Source organism: Eptatretus burgeri, chromosome 4, assembly GCF_056783735.1.
Source record: "Eptatretus burgeri isolate ZD-2024b chromosome 4, Ebu_testis_v1, whole genome shotgun sequence".
In the NCBI taxonomy this organism is placed as follows: domain Eukaryota; kingdom Metazoa; phylum Chordata; class Myxini; order Myxiniformes; family Myxinidae; genus Eptatretus; species Eptatretus burgeri.
The window spans coordinates 96,663,610-96,686,526 of record NC_140964.1 but is presented as its reverse complement, the minus strand read 5'-3'; the positions used below and the strand labels follow the sequence as shown (position 1 = coordinate 96,686,526).

Below are 22,917 nucleotides of genomic sequence, written 5' to 3'. Positions count from 1 at the left end.
TTTTTATCCACTCCCATCAGGAAACTTTCCTGTGTTGAAAGTTGCTGAAGCTAGTAGTTATAAAGTCAAGACTCCCACCGTGTACCGTTATCACTTTCATCCAAGTAGGACCACATGAGATCATCTTAAATCTTGTAGTTTAAATCGATAATTTAACAAATTCAGATCTTCGTTTCACTCCCCATTATACAGTATATGACAGAGTAGGATTAATTTAAAAAGTACCTGATTGTGGTGGGGCATGTTTGTGTGTGAAGCAAACCATGGAGGAACTCTTACACATGCACACGCACACGCACACACACACACACACACACACACCAATGACCAAATATACCACACCCACTGCCTTGGAATGAATTAAACTTTAAATGGCTTGAAACTGCACAGCACAAGTTATTATAATTGCGAGGTTGACGAGTATTGCTAAGCTGTGCACTTTGTTGCAGATGTCTCTTTTCCCAAGCTCTCTTTTCTCTTTCTCAATTCACAGCAGCAATCAAAGCTCTATTCCCACATGAGCCCTCCATTTCCAAGGCCATCTTGCACGATGTTTGCTTTTATGTCAAAGCACAGTGCTTCCCACACATTGCGGATAATAGTGTCCCACATTTCTCTGCCTCAATTTGCTGTGTCCCAATTTTGCTATTTCCATCTGTTATGCTGTGCTCGTCTCTGTGACACGCTGTTTACTGTCTAACTAAACATCTCAAAATTGCTCGATCAACACCATGAATCTGTGCCCTGAACTGAGAATATAAAATGAAATGGCTGAAAACATGAAATTAAACAAAGATTGAATTGAGAATATGAAATGAAATGGCTGATTGAAATCGCCTTGACTTATGTTATTTATTTTTAAAATTCTTAAGTTTTTGGAGTTCTAAAACATATCACATCGAATGTATTATATGGTATCAAGTACAGGACTATGACAGAGCCTTTTGGAGGGAGTAGAGTATTGTGTGCCACCAACCTGATCAACCTTCCAAAGCTCCACAGGTGTGGTTGCAAAATATCAAATAGTTTTCATGGCCGACAAAAACTGTTGTAACGATAACATCACTCTTAAAAAGTGAGAGATATTCGTTGGTTGCTGTTATTCTATTTGTGTCAATGTCAGACATTGTAAAATGGTTTTATCCTACTGGGAACACCACATGCTGATTGGAAAATAAAGAGCTAGTGCGTTTTAGTCCAAAGTGTTTTCATTAGTGGCATTGTATCCTTTGTCTGTGCCAGTCACTCTCCAGATGTAATTTCTAGGCAAACAAACACACTCAAGGCAGAGCTCATGGGGAAACGCAGAGTGAGCGGAGACATATGATTATTCCCCATGTATTCGTTTCTGACTGCAGGGATACTTTGCCACAATGTTCTGCCCTCTTTTACGATCACTTATAAGGAAACGTTTCATATCAGACAAGGAAAGAAGGAAGGAGGATTAGACACTGGATGTGAACCGCTTAAATTGCACTGAGTGGGCGTCTTTGGTCGGAGCTTATTATTTCATGAGAACAAAACATTACAGATCTCCTGGTGTGTGTACTTGACTATGATAAGAGCATAACTTTCTGTTTTGTGTTTAATGGAATTTTTTCCTTCAATGCTTCAGCTTTGTGGAATAAGATATTATAGCCATTTCAAAGATCAGTGTAACAAGCCTTTTCTGCGGTATCATGACCTTTCTGTCCTTTCTACGGTATTTATAATTCTCTACGGTCGAATTGCATAAGATGGAAATACAAATTTCAACCTAATAAATATCTCTGAATCATGTTTTTTCTTTCTATTGCAGTACAGGGGGTTCAGTTGAGTTTAAGAATTTGTGGTGATGATGTTGGTAAAACTCACTCAAGGGCCATGCGTGCCACAGCATCCAGGCTTGTGTAGCCAGCTGCAGTGAAGTTGTCCGTGTACCGGCCCATCTTGATGGCTTCCAGCCAGTCTCCCACTGAGCCGAAAGCCAAGAAGGCTGGGAGTGCAGGATCGAGGTATGGCCTCGGAGACCTGAAAGGCACAGGAATGTGGTACTGGTAGCTCAGGGTGTTTTTGCTGTTGTAATTACCCTGCACTCGCGAAGCGAAAAGTGGGGTTAAGCAATTGGTCACGTCCGTGTGCTGTATGCACGCACGTATGTGCATGCGTACGTATGTGTCTGCATTTAAAAAATTCATTTTCTCAGCAACCGTTAGTCTGATTGACATGAAATTTTCCAAATAGGTGTACCACCTGCATATTTTTTTCAGTCATAATTTTGATGTCATAGGTCACGCACTCGAGACGCCATCTTGGAAAAACAAAAAAACTTTGCATCTCTATATCTCCAAAACCACTCCATGGAAAAACTGAAACATGGCTCATTGTCAAGTACTCCCCATGGGGAATAAGATGTGTTAATGATGATATCATCGCTTTTTTTCATTATGATGTCATAATTCGACAAATGCAATGCTTGATTCGATAAGTAATGAATATATATTTTTTTTATAACTGTTGTTCCAATTGACATGACATTTTGACCATAGGTGCTCCTCCTCCTGCAGGAACACATAATGAAAATTATGACATCATAGGTCACATGGTACAGGCGCCATCTTGGAAAACCAGGAAAAAAATTGCACCTCTATATCTCCGAAACCGTTCCATGGAAAAAAATGAAACATGGCTCGTTGTCAAGTACTCCCGATGGGGAATAAGATATGTTACTGATGATGTCATCGGTGCCTTCATTATGACATCATAATTTGACAAGTGCAACGCTTAATCCGGTCAGTATGAATTTTTTTTAATCTGCAATTGTTGAAACCGCTAACCAATCAATGCAAAACTTTAACTAATTGATCAACTTCCCATGGGAAATATAGTTTGATAAAAGTAACATCATCAGTCACTGGTCTGGCAGAATATTGGATCAAAGAAAAAAAACCTTTAAAAAACAACAGAAGAGTTGGCTTGCACGAAGTCCTTCTCAAGACTGCACAGCGTAAGTATTCTATTAATACCATCTAGTTATTACTTAGAACTTGTTAATTTGATTGATATTGCTATTATTTGAAGAAAATCACTCATCGTCAGGGCCGCAAGACCCACCGTGGTGTCCCATTGGCCAACACTGATAGTGAGGCAGGCGTACGGATTAGCCGGTCAAGTGCAGCCACCATGTGGATAAACTTGGGCCTCAGTGTCCGTTCTTGCTGCCAGCAAGCTAGCATGAGCTGATGCAGAGCCACAGGGCAATCCATAGGGGCCGGAAGCCGGTACCCTTCTTCAATGGCCTTGATTACCTGCACAGATAGAGTAAGCCAAGTTTACAGTAGCATACAACTTGTATATTTAGAACATCGTTGTTAATTGTAATTCGGCTTACAAGTTAGTAGGCGAGAAGCCTATTATTCTTGCTGGGGCATTAATTAATATCATTATTATTTTCATTATTATCCTTTCAAAACAGTATTTTTCCTGCTGTTATTATTATGATTACTAGCAGAGAACCCACCCGATGGCCGATCTTGTTCCAAAAGTGCAACACGTACTTCTGACACACATCCTTCTTTGGGCAGTGCAAGTATATACAACAGGCCGCTGCCTTGATCGCACCCAGAAATAAAAATAACCCGGTAACATAATATGAAGCAAAAACATGCGTACTGCTTATGTGCATAAATAATACATTGTGGTTATATCACTTGGATAATTAATACACCAGAAGTCTGAAGCCTAAGGCAGAAGGCTGAGGCCTAGAGGTACTGTCACCTCCACAAGGCCCATGATGCCTATCGGCTCCAACCTTTCAATATATTTGATGATCCTTTTGTCACTTAGGTTGTTTCACACTGAAAAGAAAACATAAATAGAAAGGACATGGCAATTGTGAATTTGACATTTCCGAAGATGTATTAGGTTTACCAAAATGGAGGACGAATGATTTTTTAAAAAGTTACAATTGTGGGAGATGTCAAACCAGCTGTACAGCCAAAGGTTATCGAGTAGACATAGAATACTGTACATACTATAAATACAAACACTGGCGCAATTATATATAGTGTGACAAGCTGAAGGGTGGATTGAAAAGGCTTGATTTGTTAGAGATCATGCAATGTAGGCTTTATTCAGCAAGAACAGGACAACCTGTAACGACACTGATGCATAGCTAAGTCTGTCGCTGAATAAAGCAAGCATAATAATGCTACATACATAATAATTCAACAAGAAAGAATAACGATTCATAGGATGACTGTTGTTATCTATCCAACCACACAAGCCCGTTCAGTATACATCTTGAATATCGCCTTAACTACGGGTAATGGAAGGATCTGGATATACAACCGATGACGTTGATGGTGTTGTTGTTGTTGTTGTTGTTGTTGTTGTTGTTTAACTATGGGGAAAGGGAAAAGATCTCGGCTCTAGGGCTTACAATATGGAGGACTTGGAATGACAATCTATGACACAACGACGACGACGACGACCACGACTACGACTACGACGGCTACGACTACTACCACTACTACAACAACAACAACAACAACAACAACAACAACAACAACAACAACAACAACAAGAAGCCTGGTCTTGGCTTCGTGGTTAGGGTGGCTGGCTTGGGATCTTAGGATCCTGAGTTCAAGCCCTGTTGGCTGCTGAAGTAACACCAAGTGGGGTTGACTCAGCCTGTCTTCTTTCTGAGGTTGGCAAAATAAGTACAAGTGTACTAGTGTAGGGGCACAGCAACAGCAGTATTGTTGTGTCCCAAAAAAATGATAGCAAGACGGCAGCCAACCTACCATATGCAAGAAGAAGAAGACTAAAACAACATCTGTCCTTTTGTCTCTGTTTTATAGCTTCTTATGTCCTCTGTCACTATGTCACACATCGCCACCAAACTTTGTCATCATAATTAACAATGTTTTACAATTTTCTGATTCAGGTATTTAAATTTACCAACAACTCCTTTATTTCTGTTTGGCAGAGTATAAAGCAGACTTTTGTCAGAGTTCACCACGCCAGATGACATTAAAGTGTGGGGAGATTCTAACCCAACCGAGAGGATTTTTGCTGTTGTTCTTGTCTCCATTTAATCTGTTCATCACAGGATCATTGGTATTGTGGTTCTTTGGCCTTCCCATCCTATCACATCACATACCATCCTATAACTCATCCTTGATAGGCATGTCCATTATTCACCTTGTATTATTATTCCATTATATTTGAACAAATTTCTTTTGGAGATTGCCAAAACAACAAACTTAATATTTCAGTTTTGTGAAAATCATGACATCCAGTGCATATCCTCCAAATAGCTGACAGTTCAAAAGTTTTGGTGGATATCTTGGATGTCATGATTTTTTTTTTCAATTATATTTTTCCAGAATTCCTGAACTGATCGATACTAAACTTCAAATACATCACAAATACAGTTGGAAACTTCTGGTTTGCAAAGGAGATGCATTTTTGTAAAATAAAATGACTCGCTTCACCACCCACACCTGGAGCCATTAAGTGAATGCAGGCAGGGCTGATTGCTCCTGGGACGTGCAGCAAGCAAGGTATGGGACACGATTCCAGTGCTCACACCACTCACAGTTTGAAGTCATGTAATGATTGGGATATAACCGCAAGGTTTCAGAGTCACAAGTGAATGGAAACTTGCGATGTTACCCTGAAGATACCCGAATAAGGGCAAAACCCATCAGTAGCTGCATTTTTATTCACTTGTGACAGGATCTGACATTTGTAATGATATTAACATTGTAATTTGGTCTGCGAGATGCTCTCTTCTGGGAGCTGAAGACAAAGTCCTGCATTGTGATGGTGACGTCACGTTGTTTGGCTTGATCAGAGAACTCGGGTAAAATATATATATATATATATATATATATATATATATATATATATATATATATATATATATATATATTAAATGGGGCTTCGAAGGCAACCATGCAAATGAATGGGGAAAAGGGGGAAAACTCTCTGGATCAACCCCGGAAAAACCCAAAACAGGAGACTGATTCCTCCCCCTCCCATACAAATGTATAGGGAAACCTTTCTGACTCGAGGTCCATCAGGTCAAAACAGGAGAATGATTTTCTCCCTCTCCCATACAAGCTCATGTTAAATTGAGACTGTCTCAAGACCCAAAAAACCCAAAATAGGAGAATGATTCCCACCCCCCCCAACCTCCCCCCACCCCAGCCTCCTCTGACTCTTGGCCCATCAGGTCAAAATAGGATACTGATCTCTACCCCATTGAGCACATGTTAAATTGAGACTTAATGATTTCCTTTTATATTTTCATTCCACTCAAAGAGTGATCCAATGAATATTTGTTCATGTTCTATTCGAGGTAATAAATTAATTTTCTGATTACATTCATCACCATCGAGTATATTCACAAATATTATTTTAGAACTTAGTTCTTGGTTTATATGTCTTCGTTGAGCAGAAATAAAATGATAAACTTCTCTTAATGTTCTTGTTTGACCACGTCCTGATCCACATACCATTTTGAGATTGTCGTAAATTGTTTTTCCATTGTTCAATTGATAACCATCAAAGTTTTCAGTCCATTCAAGGATATTAATTTTTTTCTTGACATCCTCCAACTTATTTGTGATTAAAGTTATCCCCATCCACTTATTTGTTTTATTTACTTTTTCCCTGGTTATTTCTTCAATAAGACATTTGATATTTCTCACATTCGTTATGTTTCCCATTTAAATACCAAGGCTGATTACATCTCCACTCTTTGGTTTGGTTATTGCTTGGTTCTATCATTTATAAATCAGTAAAAAGATGCCCCGAAACACTTATACTTATAACCATAAGGGATACTCTTGATTCCATTCTCTAAAATATATATTTTATCATCAAAAGCTCCTAATGCTTTCTTATTTATCTTAGTCCAAGAGCATTAGGGTTTAACCTGGACATTTTTGGTAACAAGCTGATTTTTTCAGGAAAGGTCCAGGAATGTGTGTGAAATAACATACTAAAAGTCCTCATGAATCCTCCTTGAGCGTTTTCCGCAATCCAAAATGGCGTCCAAAATGGCCGCCATTTCCTGTTTTTCTCATAACTTTGCAAGTAGGTTTACCTATAACACATTTTAAATGTCTACACATATGTTTTGAAGTATAAGGAACTCAATACAATACATATCGGAAGATTTTGAAACACACAAAAACGAATAAAACTGCTTAAGCTCTTTCAGAAATCCAAAATGGCATCTGAAATTGCTGCCATTTCTGGTTTTACACCAAGGTACTTCAACACGCACTTTAAATGTCTTAATATATGTTTTGCGACTCAATGAAATGAATCATATACTTATTGGGAATTTTTCAAAAACACGCATTTAACAATAAAAACACTTGAGCTCATCCTGAAATTCAAAATGGCGCCAGAAATGCCCCTTTTCCTGTTGTTGTTTTCTCATAACTCTGCAACTAAGTAACCCAATAAAGCACACTAAAATGTCTTTATATATGTTATGGGAGTCAAGGAATCTAGATAAATTCTTATTCGCAGGTTTGAAACACGCATATCTATACCAATAAAACTACTGGAACTAGTCCCAAAATCCAAAATGGTGCCAAAGATGGTTGCAATTTCCTGTTTTTCTCATGACCCTGTGACTAAGTTACCTCAATATGCACTTTAAATGTCTAAATATATTATGTCTTGAGAAATAAGGAACTCATTCAGATACTTTGAAGTACAAAGGAAACAATAAAACCGCTGAAGTTCTTTCTGAAATTCAAATGGTGCTCAAAATGTCCGCCACTTATCAACACACTGCTGTTTTAGCCTGTTTCAAGAGGCAAAGACATTTAAAACAAGATCATGCTAGAGATTCAAACCTCAAAAGTTTCAGATGAATCTTTACCTTACGCATGCACACACCTAGTTGCATCAGTCATTGTCTTCATCGTCGGATGCTGTATCTTCAATGTTGATGTCCTCTGAAGTTGGGGTAATATCATCGTCGGCATCTATAAGAGTTGGTGCTGTATTGTTGCAATTGAGACCACTGCATTTACTGCACATTGAGGTACAAAAGAGCCCAAGTTTCTTGCAGCTACATGTCATGCTTCTGCAACCATCTGGTTTACACCCACATGCCACCATGTTCAGCAAAGTGTCGGGTGCAACAGCAATGTCTGTTTCTACCGGGGTAAGAGTCCCGTCCTGAAATCGCCAGCCCCATTCTGTTGGAGATAAGGAGTTACCCATCCATTCCTGGACGGTAAGATAGGCGCGATATGAATGTTGCTTTGCTGCAGCACTAGTTGGAGGTAGACTTTCTAGCTGAAAGGATGAACTCAGGGAACTGCGACCGATTGCCCGTTTGTATGCGATGTGACGGTAGTCATCAAGAGATTCAAAACTGCTGGCTCCATAAAGCTTAAGAATGAAGCCTTCCCCAGCTTTTTCCACCTCGTCATGGGTGCTTCCACTGTTTGTGAAGGTATCCAGCAAGTCGTAGTCCCGCTTGTTGTGCACCATGTTGAAAGCTTTACGCTTGCCCTGATGATAGATCGCAGAGACCGTGTCACATCCCGTCACAGCATGAAGAAACATCAAGTGATTTCTTGTGTCCCCTATGGCATGCTGAATCTCATGAATGTTGAAGACCGTGACAGGATTACTGCGGCATAGCATGTACACATCTGTGGAAGAGGTTGCCCGAGCAACTAGCATTACCAGTAAGTCTGTGTCCATACCAACGACAGCAACTGGCACATGTTCTGACTCTGCTAGTGCTAGTGCTGTGGAGACAATCAGGGTGTCGGCGTCTGCTTCTGCCTGGACTTTTGGAAGAACTCAAGAGGTCTTATTGGTACTTGCGTGCTTCAGCATCTCTTAAGATGTATTCTAATGAGTTCCTCATACTTCAAAACATATATGTAGACATTTAAAGTGTGTTTTGGGGAAACCTGCTTGCAAAGTTATGAGAAAAACAGAAGAGGTGGCCATTTTGGACGCCATCTTGGATTGCGGAAAACGCTCGAGGAGGATTTATGAGGACTTTTAGTATGTTATTCTAGACATATTCCTGGACCTATCCTGAAAAAATCAGCTTGTTACCAAAAATGTCCAGGTTAGGGCCTATTTTGACCTAATGCTCTTGGACTATCTGTTCTGTATATAATTGATGTTTCTTACTTCTTATTGTATTCATTTTTCTGTACTCTTCCTTCTTCAAGGTTAAACAGTTGTAATAATGTTCAAAGTTTATTGTTTCCTTGATTATATTTTTCTTTATGCGCTTTAGCTTCTTATCACACCTTTCAATGTTATTATTATTATTATCAATGTACGTAAAAGCATAAGACTTTGATCTCAAACCCACAAATTCACTCATGACCTTTCCACCCAACTCATCCTTAAACTCACCAATAACCTTTTTATTCTTAATGAAAACAACATACTATCAGACTTGTAATTATTTGTATCATATATATCAATATTATCAATCATATCCTCATATACATCACTTGTCTTAATTTCTAATATAAAACTATCTGTATCCATATATAACAATGACACATTATCCTCATACTTTAATTTTAAATTATGACAATAATAGTCATACATTAACGATTTTGACAAGTCAAGAATTGATGTTCCTATATAAATAGGTTTATCCATTTCAATACTCTCTTTTTTCAAAGGAATAGCACAAAAGTTCTCTGAAAACACCTCCACTCGTTCAAAACTTGGTCTATTAATTAACTTTGAAGCCTGTTTCCAAGATGTAGCAAGTCTAATGTTTTGTCGATTCCTAACATTTTCCATAGTCTTTCCAAATACAGCATTATTCATTAATTTATAAAAGTCCTTCTCAAAATCTGTTTATGCTTCTGTTCTCCTTTTTGTATTAAAATCAATATATTTCTTTAACCAATGACTTTGTTTAAATTTCAAAATTCGATGAATTTTTCTCACTCTCAACCCAGCAGATAAATATTGTCTCAAGTTCCTTTGATGTAAAACATAACTTTCCTTATCATTTAATGTTGCAAGTAGTTTTTCTGGAGATTTACCTTTTATATTAAATGACTGTGGTAATCACTTAACCATTCTTTTCTTGGACATTCTTTATCAGGGGCATAAGGTAGGTCTTTATGTTTGTTATGAAGTTCTTCTGGATATTTTAAATCAACCTCAAAATAATATACAACTTCAGCTTCATCCAATTCTTTTTGAGAGGAGATAACAATGTCAAGTAAAACTTTTTCATAATGTTTTTCTTTAACCCATTTAAGTTTTCCATAAGGTAAAGATTGAGACATAGCCCACCCATACAAATTGTTAGCATCATAATACATCAGGTAAGAGTTGTCCTCATTATTATTATAATCAGGAAGATATTTATTATTTACTTTTGCATATCTCTTGGAACATACTTGATATATTCCTCCTCTTTTAGCCTTCTCTATCATTAAAAGCATATCTATAACACTGATTAATTCCAAATTGTGTCTTGTCATTTTTAACATAGAACTCCAAGACAAGCCCAGGGCTGTGTAATAGTGAACGGGGTCTAATCCATAAGAATTTTTATTATGACAGATTGTTGTATAAGTTTTAAACACATCAACCAATAACAATACATCAGTTTTAAGATACAAATCATGATATTCTCCAAGATTCTTTATATTCAACTTCTCCCAAACCTTTTTAGCTTGTGTATAATTTCTATCAGAAATACAAGTTTTATTTAACTTTCCATAGAAACTTTCCCTTGAAGGAAGTTGTGTTTCTTTAAACTTCTCAAATGAATCCATATAGTCAAATGGATATATTCCCTTTTGTGATAAGAGATCAATCGCTTCTTGATTTGAGAAATGCGATTTAAGATTCAGGAAGTTTTTAATATTTGATACTAAGTTAGATAATGAACTTGACATAAACTTGTATGTGTCAAGAAATCTGATAGGGTTATGGGGGATGTATGAATTGTTTTTGTGAATGAGATGTATTTTTAATCTGAGTTAGGAAATGCAGAAATATCTCCAGATGTCTCTGAAAGTTCATTTATAAATAGATGTGTGTCATAGTGAGCGTTGTTGTGAAGAAAGAGAGGAATAAAATTTGGAGGCTTGTAATTAAGATTACAACGGGAATGAGCTGGACCTCTATATTTACCAGTAAGATGACAGTGATCCCTAACCTTGACGTCTCCCTCAATTTTCTCCTCACAAATATGACAGATACTGTTCTTTCAAAATTCCTTTTTCTCTCCATTTGTTAATGACATTGGTTTATAGGTTTTCAGCATTATTTCTCTTAGTCTTATACAGTCTTTTTCCAATCATCTTACAAACTCCTCTGAGTCATCTTCTCCTCTATAAAGTTCTAACTTGTTGTATTCATCACAAACAGATGATTTGATATAATAACAGAAACCACAAGGAGTATGTTTTTGATATTTGTTTGTTTATGATTTATTTGGATTTGGAGAAACAGTATCTATCTTTTCAAGGATACTTTCAAAATCAGCATATATCACAAACGGATGTTTTATAGATTTGTTAAAATCTTTGAATGATATGTTTGAACCTGCTTTTGGTAAATTGATTAAGGTTGATTTATGATTACTACAAGATTTCGAATGTTGATTTAATCGTTCTTTTGTGTGAAAGGAGATGAGACTTCTCTTACAAGGATACGTTTTACATTTTCTCTTATATAGTTGTGATTTGGTTAATCTTGAGAAATTTTTGATGAAAGCATAATGTGATTTTTCCTTTCAAGTAAAGTGGAGAAGGTCAATGTGTGTTTCATCATTCTTATAGTTGTTTGAAATTTTTAATATCTGAACTTTGTTTGTATCCATTAATCCATATACATTAACAGATAGATTATTCATTTTCTCAAATTTAGGAATATCTCTCAATGACATTGGAAACTTTAAATCTTTAACATTTAATGTATTCTCGTATTTCTTATATTGTTCAACCCTTTCAGGATTCTATTGTGGAGGATGTAAGTGAGCAAGAACAGACCATAAAAAACATTTATTATGTTTGTTTTGTATATTAACAACCGCTTTCTTAAGTTTTAAATCTTTTGGTAAATCAATATCAGAAGAAGCTTGAAGAGGATCTGATTTTAAGATGTGTACATCTAAATTGATTATTTTTGTAATAGTAAATCCACTACCTACTACAGTGTTATCAACATCTTGTTCTTGTGTCTGGAGTTCATCGTAAACATCACATCTTACAAAATCTTGAAATGATGAGATAAAGTGGGGGTTTGTCCTCATATAGGGAGTAGTTTCATCATCTTGTCTTACCATTTTCAATTTTACTCCCATATAAAACTTAAAAGTTTTCATTTCACTTAATGTGTTTTTAATTATAGTTTCAATACTTTGTTTAACCATATCAACAGCTTCCATGATTGAAGATGGTCCAGGGTCTTGAAAACGAAACAATCATATTTTTATATGCCTTTCAATGCCCCATCAGTGTTTTCAATGAAGAATTTAGTTTCGCTTTCTTCATTGTTCTTGAGTTTACGTGATTGAGGTGTTTATTTAAAAAAAAAAATTAAGAATATCATTATCACATATATCACAATGTTTTGTTTCTTGGTCAAGTGGAGCTATTTGGCTGAAAAGATTGAATGTGTGTTTGTTGGTTTGAAGGTGTTTTTTATAATATTTATATTCGTGATTACAAAGATCGCAGTACGTTGTATTCACCATAGTTATAAAATAAAACTTTGCTGAAAATAAAATGTTCTTGATGAAAATTTTGTTTAATTTATAGGTGAATCTGTGCTTAAAACCATTTTATCCTCCAACTTTTTTCACTTAATAAATACAATGTATCAAGACACAAAAGACAAGTTTCAATCAATCTCTTCATTTATAAAAGATACTGAGAAATATGTCAAGGATATAAAATTGAACAAAGATAAATATAACAACTATTGGATAAAAACAATGATGGTGAATAATATGAGTTCTTCAATTTCCTTCAGTGGAAGGGCTTTTTGTATATCTGGAAGAACATCAATTATAGTATCTCTAACAAAAGTCTATCCTCTCCTTCTGGGAATATATTCAAAACTAGAAAAAGCAATGGAACAAGAAAAAGTATCAAAAAATAAAAACCTTATTGATGAAGCTTTAGAAAGAAAAGATAAGACCATCTGTAATATGCAAGGAGAAATTTGTATTTTTTTCAACAACCCTAAAGATGTAAATCCTGATGAAATAAAGGATGTTAATATATCAGGTGAAATGACATTTCGTTCAATAGTAGTTAAGGATCATTTTAAAATTACCTTTAATATAAAAAAAATGTAGTGGTTGAATCTGTTAATGAAAAAAAGTATATCGATATCGATGGGATGGTTTTTCTACAATTAAATATGTCATTATTCCACTGAAGATTTTGAAGATTATGAGAATGATGACAGTTATGATACCGAGAGTTTGTGTTTAAATGACAGTTATGAAAGTAGTTTTATAGATGATTGTGAAAGTACCAAAGATGAATTTTAGTATAAGTAAAGTTTTACTTTATAAATATGCTAGATTTTGAGTCTCTTGAATTCCCTGATTCTGCATATGACAAATTTGAGAATTGTCCTGTGTGTGAAAGACGGGGATTAAACACAGAGTCAAAAGTCTATAAATAATGTATATTCTGTGATTATCTTCTAATTAATGATGATAAAAATATAAAAAGGAAAATAATTCCTTTTGATTTACACCAAAAATGAATTACTTTACAAGATTGATTAGAGAAATGAATGTAAAGTATGATGATGATAATACACCTTTCCTTACAAGGGAAGAAACTGAACATATTAGAGAAATATTCAAAGGATTGTTGTTATATATTATTCATGGATGTGATTTTCAGGGAAATATCAACACTAGATATTGCATAAATAAAATAATGGATTATCTTGAAATTAAACCTAAACATAGGATAAAATATAGAGTTTTGAAAAAGCCAATAATAAATTAAATAACCTGTTTTCCAAATATATAAATGAATGATTTTTTTCTGCATTTGGGAAAATAAGATAAAATTTAACAATCATAAAAATCTTCCAAATTCATTAAGATGTCTCATAGTTGGTTCAAGCGGATGTGGAAAAACCTGCTTACTTTTAAAGATGCTCCTTACTCCCAACTTTTTAGATTGCGATAATTTAATAATTTTCACAAAGTCGAGTTTTCAACCTGAGTATCAACTACTCTCACAAGGTTTTAATGCTGGTCTTCAAAAAGAAGATATAATCGGTTCATTTAAACTTCAAAACAAACTAAATGATGACAACATTGAAGATATAATACAACAATTTTGTGATACACAGAGATATAAAAAGAAATCAAAACCGATAACTTGTATTCTTAGTGATAATACGGATGATATACCTTCTCCCCAAGATTTGGATAAATCAAAAAAAAAAAAACTCGTTATCTTTGATGATTGTGTGAATGAGAGAAACTAGACGGGAATAGACAGCTACTACACAAGAGGGAGACATTCTTCTTGTAATTGTATTTATCTGAGTCAATCATACTTTCAACTCCCTCGTCATTCCATCAGAAAAAATGCTAATACTTTTATTTTATTCAAGTTAACTTCAATAGACATAAACAATTTTTGGAGATACAATTGTTCTACATTATGGAGTAAAAAGGAATTTGGGGATTACATGAAGCAAACGACTGAAAAATATAAATATATTGTGGTGAAACAAGATGAGATATTAAGGGATATATTTTTTATTTTATAAACAATTACATTAAAAAATGACAACTATTATTATAAATCTTGTGGGTAAATCTGTTTCTGGAAAAAACTTTCATAAATGAAGGTTCTTGAATAGTACAAATGAGAATATTGCAAATTTACTTTAAAAAACACCCCGTGATACGTATTGTATCAACAACAACTAGAGCAATAAGACCTGGAGAAGTCGAAGGTAAAGATTATTACTATATTTCAGAAGAGGAACATGTGATTGAGGAATGAAGGTCAAATATTTGAGGAGGTTTCTCTTGGTACAACAAAATATTTACATTGTAAGAGTGAGTTAAAGAAACTAAAATCTGATGGTATTGGGATATTAGAAACTAATCCAGAAGGAATGAGACAAATTATTAAACATCTGAGCGGGATTATGATTTTATCATTCGGTTTTGATGTTGATGAAGAATTTCAATGCAAACGTTTGAAAAGCAGAGATACAAGTATTAGTGAAGAAGAAATTACAACTCGTATTAATGTTAATAAAGAATTTGATGAAATATTTGAAGAAAAGGATTTATTTGAACACATCGACTTTAATTATGAAGAAAAGGAAAATTTTCCTGTTGATCTTTACAATTCATTAAATGATATTTTACAATAAATAAATGGATGCAAAAGAAAGAGCAAGAAGATTTAAGGTACATCAAGAGTTGGTTTCAACAGTTGTAAAACAACAGGACGACATAAAGAAGAAACGCAGACATAAACTAACGGGTGAAGAAGCATTTGAAAGAAAACAAGATAAAAATTTTTTAACCACTTTTAAAAACTTCCCAAGAAAAAATTATAGATGTTTCCACAGTTCCCACAATAGAATATACTCCTAAAAAACTTCGAATGTTTTAAGATTTCAGTCAAATGACGGAGGAAGAATTAGAACATATAGGAGAATTAGAATATGATGATGAAGGATTATTTCAACAACTGGAAGAGATTAATCAACCCCCTGATTTATTGTGAATGCTCTTCAAATCAATGAATATTCAGCAGATTCAAAAACCAAAGCATGACTCATTCCAGCAGAACAACCAGCAACATTTTATCTTGTTCAAGAAAAGGTATTGATATTTAATGATGAATTAAGGTTCTTGAGTTCTGCTCAACCCCCTGTTAAACTAACTCTGAGATTAATGTTTCTGCTCACAAAAGATGGAGGACAAGGTTCAACTGTGAGGGATGAATCAAAGTATTTTGATCAACCATTGGACATGGAAAATCATGATGATGGAGTATATATTGATCTGCTGGACTCTCTGAATTATAGGGTTAGTCTTTCTGGTAAAAGTCGGAAGAAGGAGAAAGAGAAACACATTATTCAGGCTTTAAGTATCCTTGGTTCAGGTGTTAGTTTTCTTCCAAATGACACATCACAATTAGTTAATAGACTGCTATTGTTGTTAGGTAGTAAGAAGGCTGGAAATAACAATTGCTTTAATGAAGCATCAGCCATTTCAATCAGTTGATGAACATGAAAATAATTAATAAATTTCAATATAAAGACATTTTATCTCAAATTAAATAAGATGAGAAGCACAATCCTGAGTTTTAATTTCACAACAAGTGATCACACATCTTCATTCCCATACTCACGACAACTTGACCCAACAAAAGAATATGAGGCCTCTTCATTGTCCATGGAAACTTATAATACCTTATTTTATATAACCGAGAAAATTGACAAGTTTAGTTATAATCCGGGAAGTGGATACAAAATGATAACAGTTTCACCTGGAGCATATGAGATTTCTCAAATATCTTCCGAAATTGTTCGTCTTATGAAAGAACAGGGTGATGAACCAAAAATATTGTTATAGATATTCAAAAACATACTTCAAAATCAAGGATTAAACTTAAAAATAACTACAAGGTTGATTTCACAATTGGTAATTAATTGAGAGAGTTATTGGGTTTCTCCTCAAAAAATATTGAAACAAATGGGACGTTTTACAGTGATAATGTCATTGAAATATCCTCAGGAATAAACTCGGTATTAATTCACTGTGATTTGATTGATGGTGCTTTCAATGATGGAATAAGAACAAATACAATATTTTCATTCAGCGCATACTCAACCCCAATTGGTTATAAATTCAATATGGAACCCAAAAATCTGGTTTATCTACCTGTGTCAGGAAAAAACCATATACAGAGTAAATTTTAGGATAACTGACCAAGATAATCACATGATTTCTTTTAATGGAGGAATTATATCCATCAGAATTCACCAACGTGAAGTTTTCCAATAAATAAATACGATGGTTATTGTGAGGAAACATGAGTTGGGAAAATAAAAAATAATTACAGGGGATGGGATGTTCCTTTTCCCATTCTCCAAGGGTGAAGGTATGTATCTTGGTAGAGGATACTATAAACCTAAGAGACAAAGGGGTTTGGACATCAATTTAGAGGAGATGGCATAATTGATACTCAAATGGGTATAGGTTCAACTATTCTTAAACAGAAAGACCTAATTGGTTCAACTGCTTCTGCTGTGGGAAATGTATCGGGTGCTAAAAAGAGTATAAAAGATGCCCAAAAGAAATATCATAAATTAAAAGCAATAACAGAAATTAAGAAATGCAAAACTCAGTTGTCTCCCCAAGAACGACAGAAAATAATTCAAATACTTGGGTCAGGGTTTCAAAAGTTTTAACATCTTTTTTCCTAAATAAATACAAGTATACAAGCAATTGATAGTATCTATGATTTGGATGATACTTTTATCATCTCAAGCTCCACCAAAAAAGATTACTTCAAGGTAAATGCAATAACTGGAACAGACTGGAATGCAAATTGCACAAAAAGTTTTGAAATAAATAATCAACAAACCCATATGAATCTATCCGAAAGTTTCTTGTTGTGTAAATTTTAATTCACTAAGGCTGGGAATAACACAAACGCTACACTCTTAAATGATTTCTTCTGGAAAATGTTTGATAGTGTTCATTTGTACATTGGAACACAAGAAGTTGAAGCGGTTGATTATGTCTCTGCTGTATCTAAAATGATGAAATTTACACTATATACATTCAGTGATAGAATGGGAAAGGGGCTGTCGAAGGTTTTATTCCTGATATGTCAACAGGAACAAACAAAGATCCTGGATATACTCAAAGGAAAGGAATGTATACTGATGATACAAAAGCAGTTAATAGTTTTACTGTGGCAGTTCCTCTTAAAGGTATATTTTGATTTCGTGATCATGATAAAGTTCTATATGGTCTTAAAATTAGATTTCAACTACAAAGGAATGATAATGAAAATTGATTACTTTTTGGAGTTGCTCATGCTTTTGGTGATCAGAATAAATTTTTAATTGATGAAATGAGTTGGTATGTTAGTGAATATACTCCTAATCTTAAAGCAGAAGAGATGTTGAATAGAAGACAACTCAAAGAAACCACTGAGTGTATCATACCTCAAAAGAAGATGTCAACACGTTAAACTAAACCAAACCACTTACCCGTGGAATTTGGGTGTTCTGGAAGGAAAGCCAAGATATCTGTGGATCATTTTCTCCCATTCTCCCATTTCTAATTCCTTTATTTGCTGGTTTAAGTGCGGCTGGAGCATTGACGGGTGGTATTTCAGGCAGCGGGGAAAGCTTGCAACGAAAGGAAGGCTCAACTCTGAGCTCAAAAATAATTGGAAAGACATAACAAAGAGTTGGAGAAACAAATTAGTGGAAGTGGTGTAATTGTAGATTTTGCTGAAAAACTTGAAAGTCTGCCTGTAAAAGTGAGATTGTTAGTTGGAGATATGCTTTCTTCTATTGCACAAGCAGGTGTAAAATTAACTAAAAGGGGTAATGGATTCTATCTTTCTAATAAATAAATGACAATTGATGAGTGGTTTAAAGAATTTGGAAAGGATACTACATCAAATTTAGAGCCTGGTGTTGGCGCAGTGGTAAGGGCAGTGGCTTGGGACCCAAGAGGTCCTGAGTTCAAGCCCCGTTGGGACACTGAATTAATATATGTATGTATATGTATATATATATATATATACATATATATATATATACATATATATATATATATATACATATATATATATATATATATATATATATATATATATATATATATATATATATATATATATATATATATATATATATATATATATATATATATATATATATATATATATATATATATATATATATATATATATATATATATATATATATATATATATATATATATATATATATATATATATATATATATATATATATATATATATATATATATATATATATATATATATATATATATATATATATATATATATATATATATATATATATATATATATATATATATATATATATATATATATATATATATATATATATATATACATATATGTGTATATATACATATATATATATATATATATATATATATATATATATATATATATATATATATATATATATATATATATATATATATATATACCAAGTCGAAAACACCAGGGGGTTGACGCAGCCTGCCATCCTTCCGAGGTCGGCAAAATGAGCACCAGTTGTACTGGGCCCGGTGTATGCCCCGGTTAGAATAGGTGTACCATATCCCTGTGTGTCGTAAGAGGCGACCAGGGTTGCGTCAGGAAGGGCATCCGGCATAAAAACCTATGCCAAATCATTATGCGGACAACAAAACGAATTTCCATACCGGATCGGTCGAGGCCCGGGTTACCAACGACCGCCACCGGTACCGGTGGTCAGCAGGGTACCAGTGGAAATTGTGCTACTGCTGGGCGAAGGAGGAGAAGGAGACGGGGAAGGCGAGTCCGGAGGCAGTGGGAGAGGGGGAAGGGTAGAAGTGTGGAGGTGAGAGTTGGAAAGGCCAAATAAGAGGTTCATGGATGCGGTGAGGGCAGACATGCGGGTGGTTGGAGTGTCAATGGAAGATGTGGAGGATAGAGCAAAATGGAGACAGTTGGTCCGCTGTGGCGACCCCTAACGGGAGCAAGCCGAAAGAGGAAGAAGAAGACTACATCAAATTTAGAACTTGTCAAATATTGTAAGAAATTAAAAATTCATAATGTGGTTATTTATATGAGAGATGAATTAACAAACATGTCTAAACATACAAAGAATACTATTATGAACTTAGAAGATATTAATGGGAAAGGTTCTCATTGGGTTTGTATTTTTAATCGTCAAGACAAATATTATTTTGATAGTTTTGGTCTTCCACCACCTGTTGAAGTCATAAAATTCTTACAGAATGGTGTTTATCAAACATTTCAACTCCAAGAATTAAATTCCAAGTGTTTTGGTCAATTATGTCTATATGTGTTATTTCACCTCAACAAAAATATATTTTTTATGACTATTTTTAATCTAATATAAATGACATGTTGGTAAAGATGGTTCTATCTTTGGTGTATCCCAAGAACTGGATATTGATTTATCAAATTATTCCACAAATGCAGAGGCTGAACGACAAAAATATAGAATAACAAAAAAATATTAATATGAAAAATGCTTATAAATTAATAAATTATCCAAGCCCTACTGACGCGAGGTCATACAGAATTCACAGTTCCAATTCATAGAAATTTTTATAAAGAAGGGCATATCGTTTGTATGAGAATAGAACAATGGATGTATGATATGAATGATTTAGGGTATAATTGGTCATTTAAAATTGACCTAGAATACCTGGAACAATTAAATCAGTCTCGTAAGGAAGAATATTATCCACTTGGTGCTGAGAATGAGTTTTCTGGAAGCACGATAAGTAAACAACAAATAAAATAATTTAATAAGGGTGAATTTAATAATGGTTTTGCCCTAGTTTATATCATGACAACAGAAAAAGCAGGATTATATATAATAAGTAAGGAAATACAAAATTATTTAACTATGGGAAGATGGGGGGGGGGGGGTGTTTTGTGTCATAATATTAAGCTGTCATATATTTCTAATACATAAATGACAGCAAGAAGGCTTCAAGAAAATTATCATTTCTGTGTGCAAGCATACCTTCAAGAAAAGGGTATTCGGTATTTTAATAAATACGTTCTACAACATAAGAATGAGGTATTTTCAATAAAAGATTGGTTTTATACTGATGTTAATGAACCAACAACTTTGGATCTAATTAAAACTAGCATAACCCGCGCTCTGCGTGACATGTTGGGGTGGGTGTGTTTGAGAAAGGAACTGATGCAGAGTATCAGTAGTAATTTTACTCTAATGCAGTAAGTGGAATACGATTTCACTGTTTCAGAACCATTTTATTTACTTTTTTATACCATGCACCTCATATGGTCTTTGAGATAATGTAAGCCGAATATCACGTTGCTCGAGCGCAGAACAAAGTCGAAGATAGCGCGACACGAAACCACAAACTCGGAAATAATATACAAGATGTTAAATAATGAAAAAATTGTTAAGTTAAGAAAACGCAAGGCTCTTTTATAAATTTAGAACAAATTTTATTGGTTTCCTGTTGTACAAAAAAAAATTGGATTCAGGAATAACAAGAAATCCTGATGAATATATGTATGCTATTCTATGGGGTGTAAGTGATTCGAGGATAGTAAGGGACGAGGAAGGAGTTGAAGAAACTGAGACAAAGGGGGAAAAGGAGAAGAGAGAGAAGGAGGAAAGAGAGAAGAGAGAATGAGGAGAGGGAAAAGAGAGAGAAGGAGGAAAGAGAGAAGAGAGAGAAGGAAGAAAGGGAGAAGAGAGGGAAGGAGGAAAGAGAGAGAATAAATAAATATAAAAATATGGAAACCAGTGAGATTAAAAAAAGATTGGGGGTATTACAGAAAATAAATAAATCTCAATGTACCGAGGAGGAAAACAAAGAATTGACAAGTCTCTTGAAAATATTTTCGACAAGACTATTAACATCGTTTTCAGGGAGAAGATATAAACGGGAAAGTGGAGATAAAGATTGTATTATTGTTGATGTTGGTGTGATTGACTTTAATTAAAGTTTTTCAATTTTTTTTCTTAAATAAATGGAGGAGAGATTGAAGACGTTTCTGAGGATTCTTTATGTTTTAAAAATTAAGATTCAAATGTGCATGTTGGAAACTAAAAAGCTTTTTGCACTCTGTAGGAATTTTTCTCATAAATATATGAGATATTGTCTCAAATGTAAAAATAAAACACATACTAAAAATATCTCATATTTTAAAAGTAAAAATAATAGGGTTATACAAAAAGGTACATGTTCGATGTGTGGCTCAAAAAAGACTAAATTTATCTCCAAACACAAACACGGAGGAGATATATAAAAGTTTTTATCAGGAAGTAAATTTACAACTGCTGGAATACCAGGGGAATTACATCTACCAGGGTATTCTTTCTGTAGTCCAGGAACAAACTTGGATAAAAGATTAGATGAGGCAGACAATCCTAAACCATGGGGTAAACCCATCAATAGGGTTGATGAAGTGTGCATGAGGCACGATATTGATTATGGGAATTCCACAACTTTGGGAGAAAAGCATGAAGCCGATAGAGAAATGTTGTATAATTTGTCTCTGATACAAAATCCAACCTTGACAGAAAAAGTTGATAGGTTCATCATGAAGAAGATGATCAGTGCTAAATTGAAGCTTGAACTTGGATATTCAAAAAACTTATAGGCTCTAATGATGTCATTAAGACTGAAGAACAATTAGCTGATATATTACAGAAACCAATATTCACAAAGTTTCGTAGAAGGAAGGTTTGTTCCAAGGAAGTTGATTATATCTGGTCCGCTGATTTGATTGAATTCAATAATGACAAGGGGTATAAGTATGCTATAACCATTATTGATTTGACGACTAGATATGCGTGGGTTGTCCCTTTAAAAAACAAAATAGGTAATACTCTTATGTTATCCTTTCAACAGATATTCAATAAAAGTAAGAGAAAACCTAAAAAATTGTGGACTGATGAGGGTAGAGAGTTCTAGAACAAGACATTTATGAATTTTCTAAAAAATAACAGCATGACATTATACAGTACCTTTAATGAAGGAAAAGCGGTTGTTATTGAGCACTTCAATCGCACTTTAAAAGAGAGACTATATAAAAAATTCACCCAACTCGGTTCTCAACAATGGTCATCTTTTATTCAGGATATTGTAGATAAGTATAATGATAC

General features: G+C 34.3%; 1 protein-coding gene across 3 annotated transcripts in view; it reads right to left on the bottom strand.

Moving 5' to 3' along the window:
• LOC147028714 (ephrin type-A receptor 7-like) overlaps positions 1 to 22,917 on the bottom strand; it is a 468,482-nt gene that overhangs the window by 38,266 nt on the left and 407,299 nt on the right. For all 3 annotated transcript variants that reach the window (XM_085879384.1, XM_085879380.1, XM_085879381.1), the window contains 2 exons: positions 3,094 to 3,287; positions 1,855 to 2,010 (listed from right to left, as the gene is read on the bottom strand). In XM_085879384.1, coding sequence (XP_085735510.1) covers positions 1,855 to 2,010; positions 3,094 to 3,287 — 350 coding nt within the window. The remainder of the gene's footprint in view (positions 1 to 1,854; positions 2,011 to 3,093; positions 3,288 to 22,917) is intronic.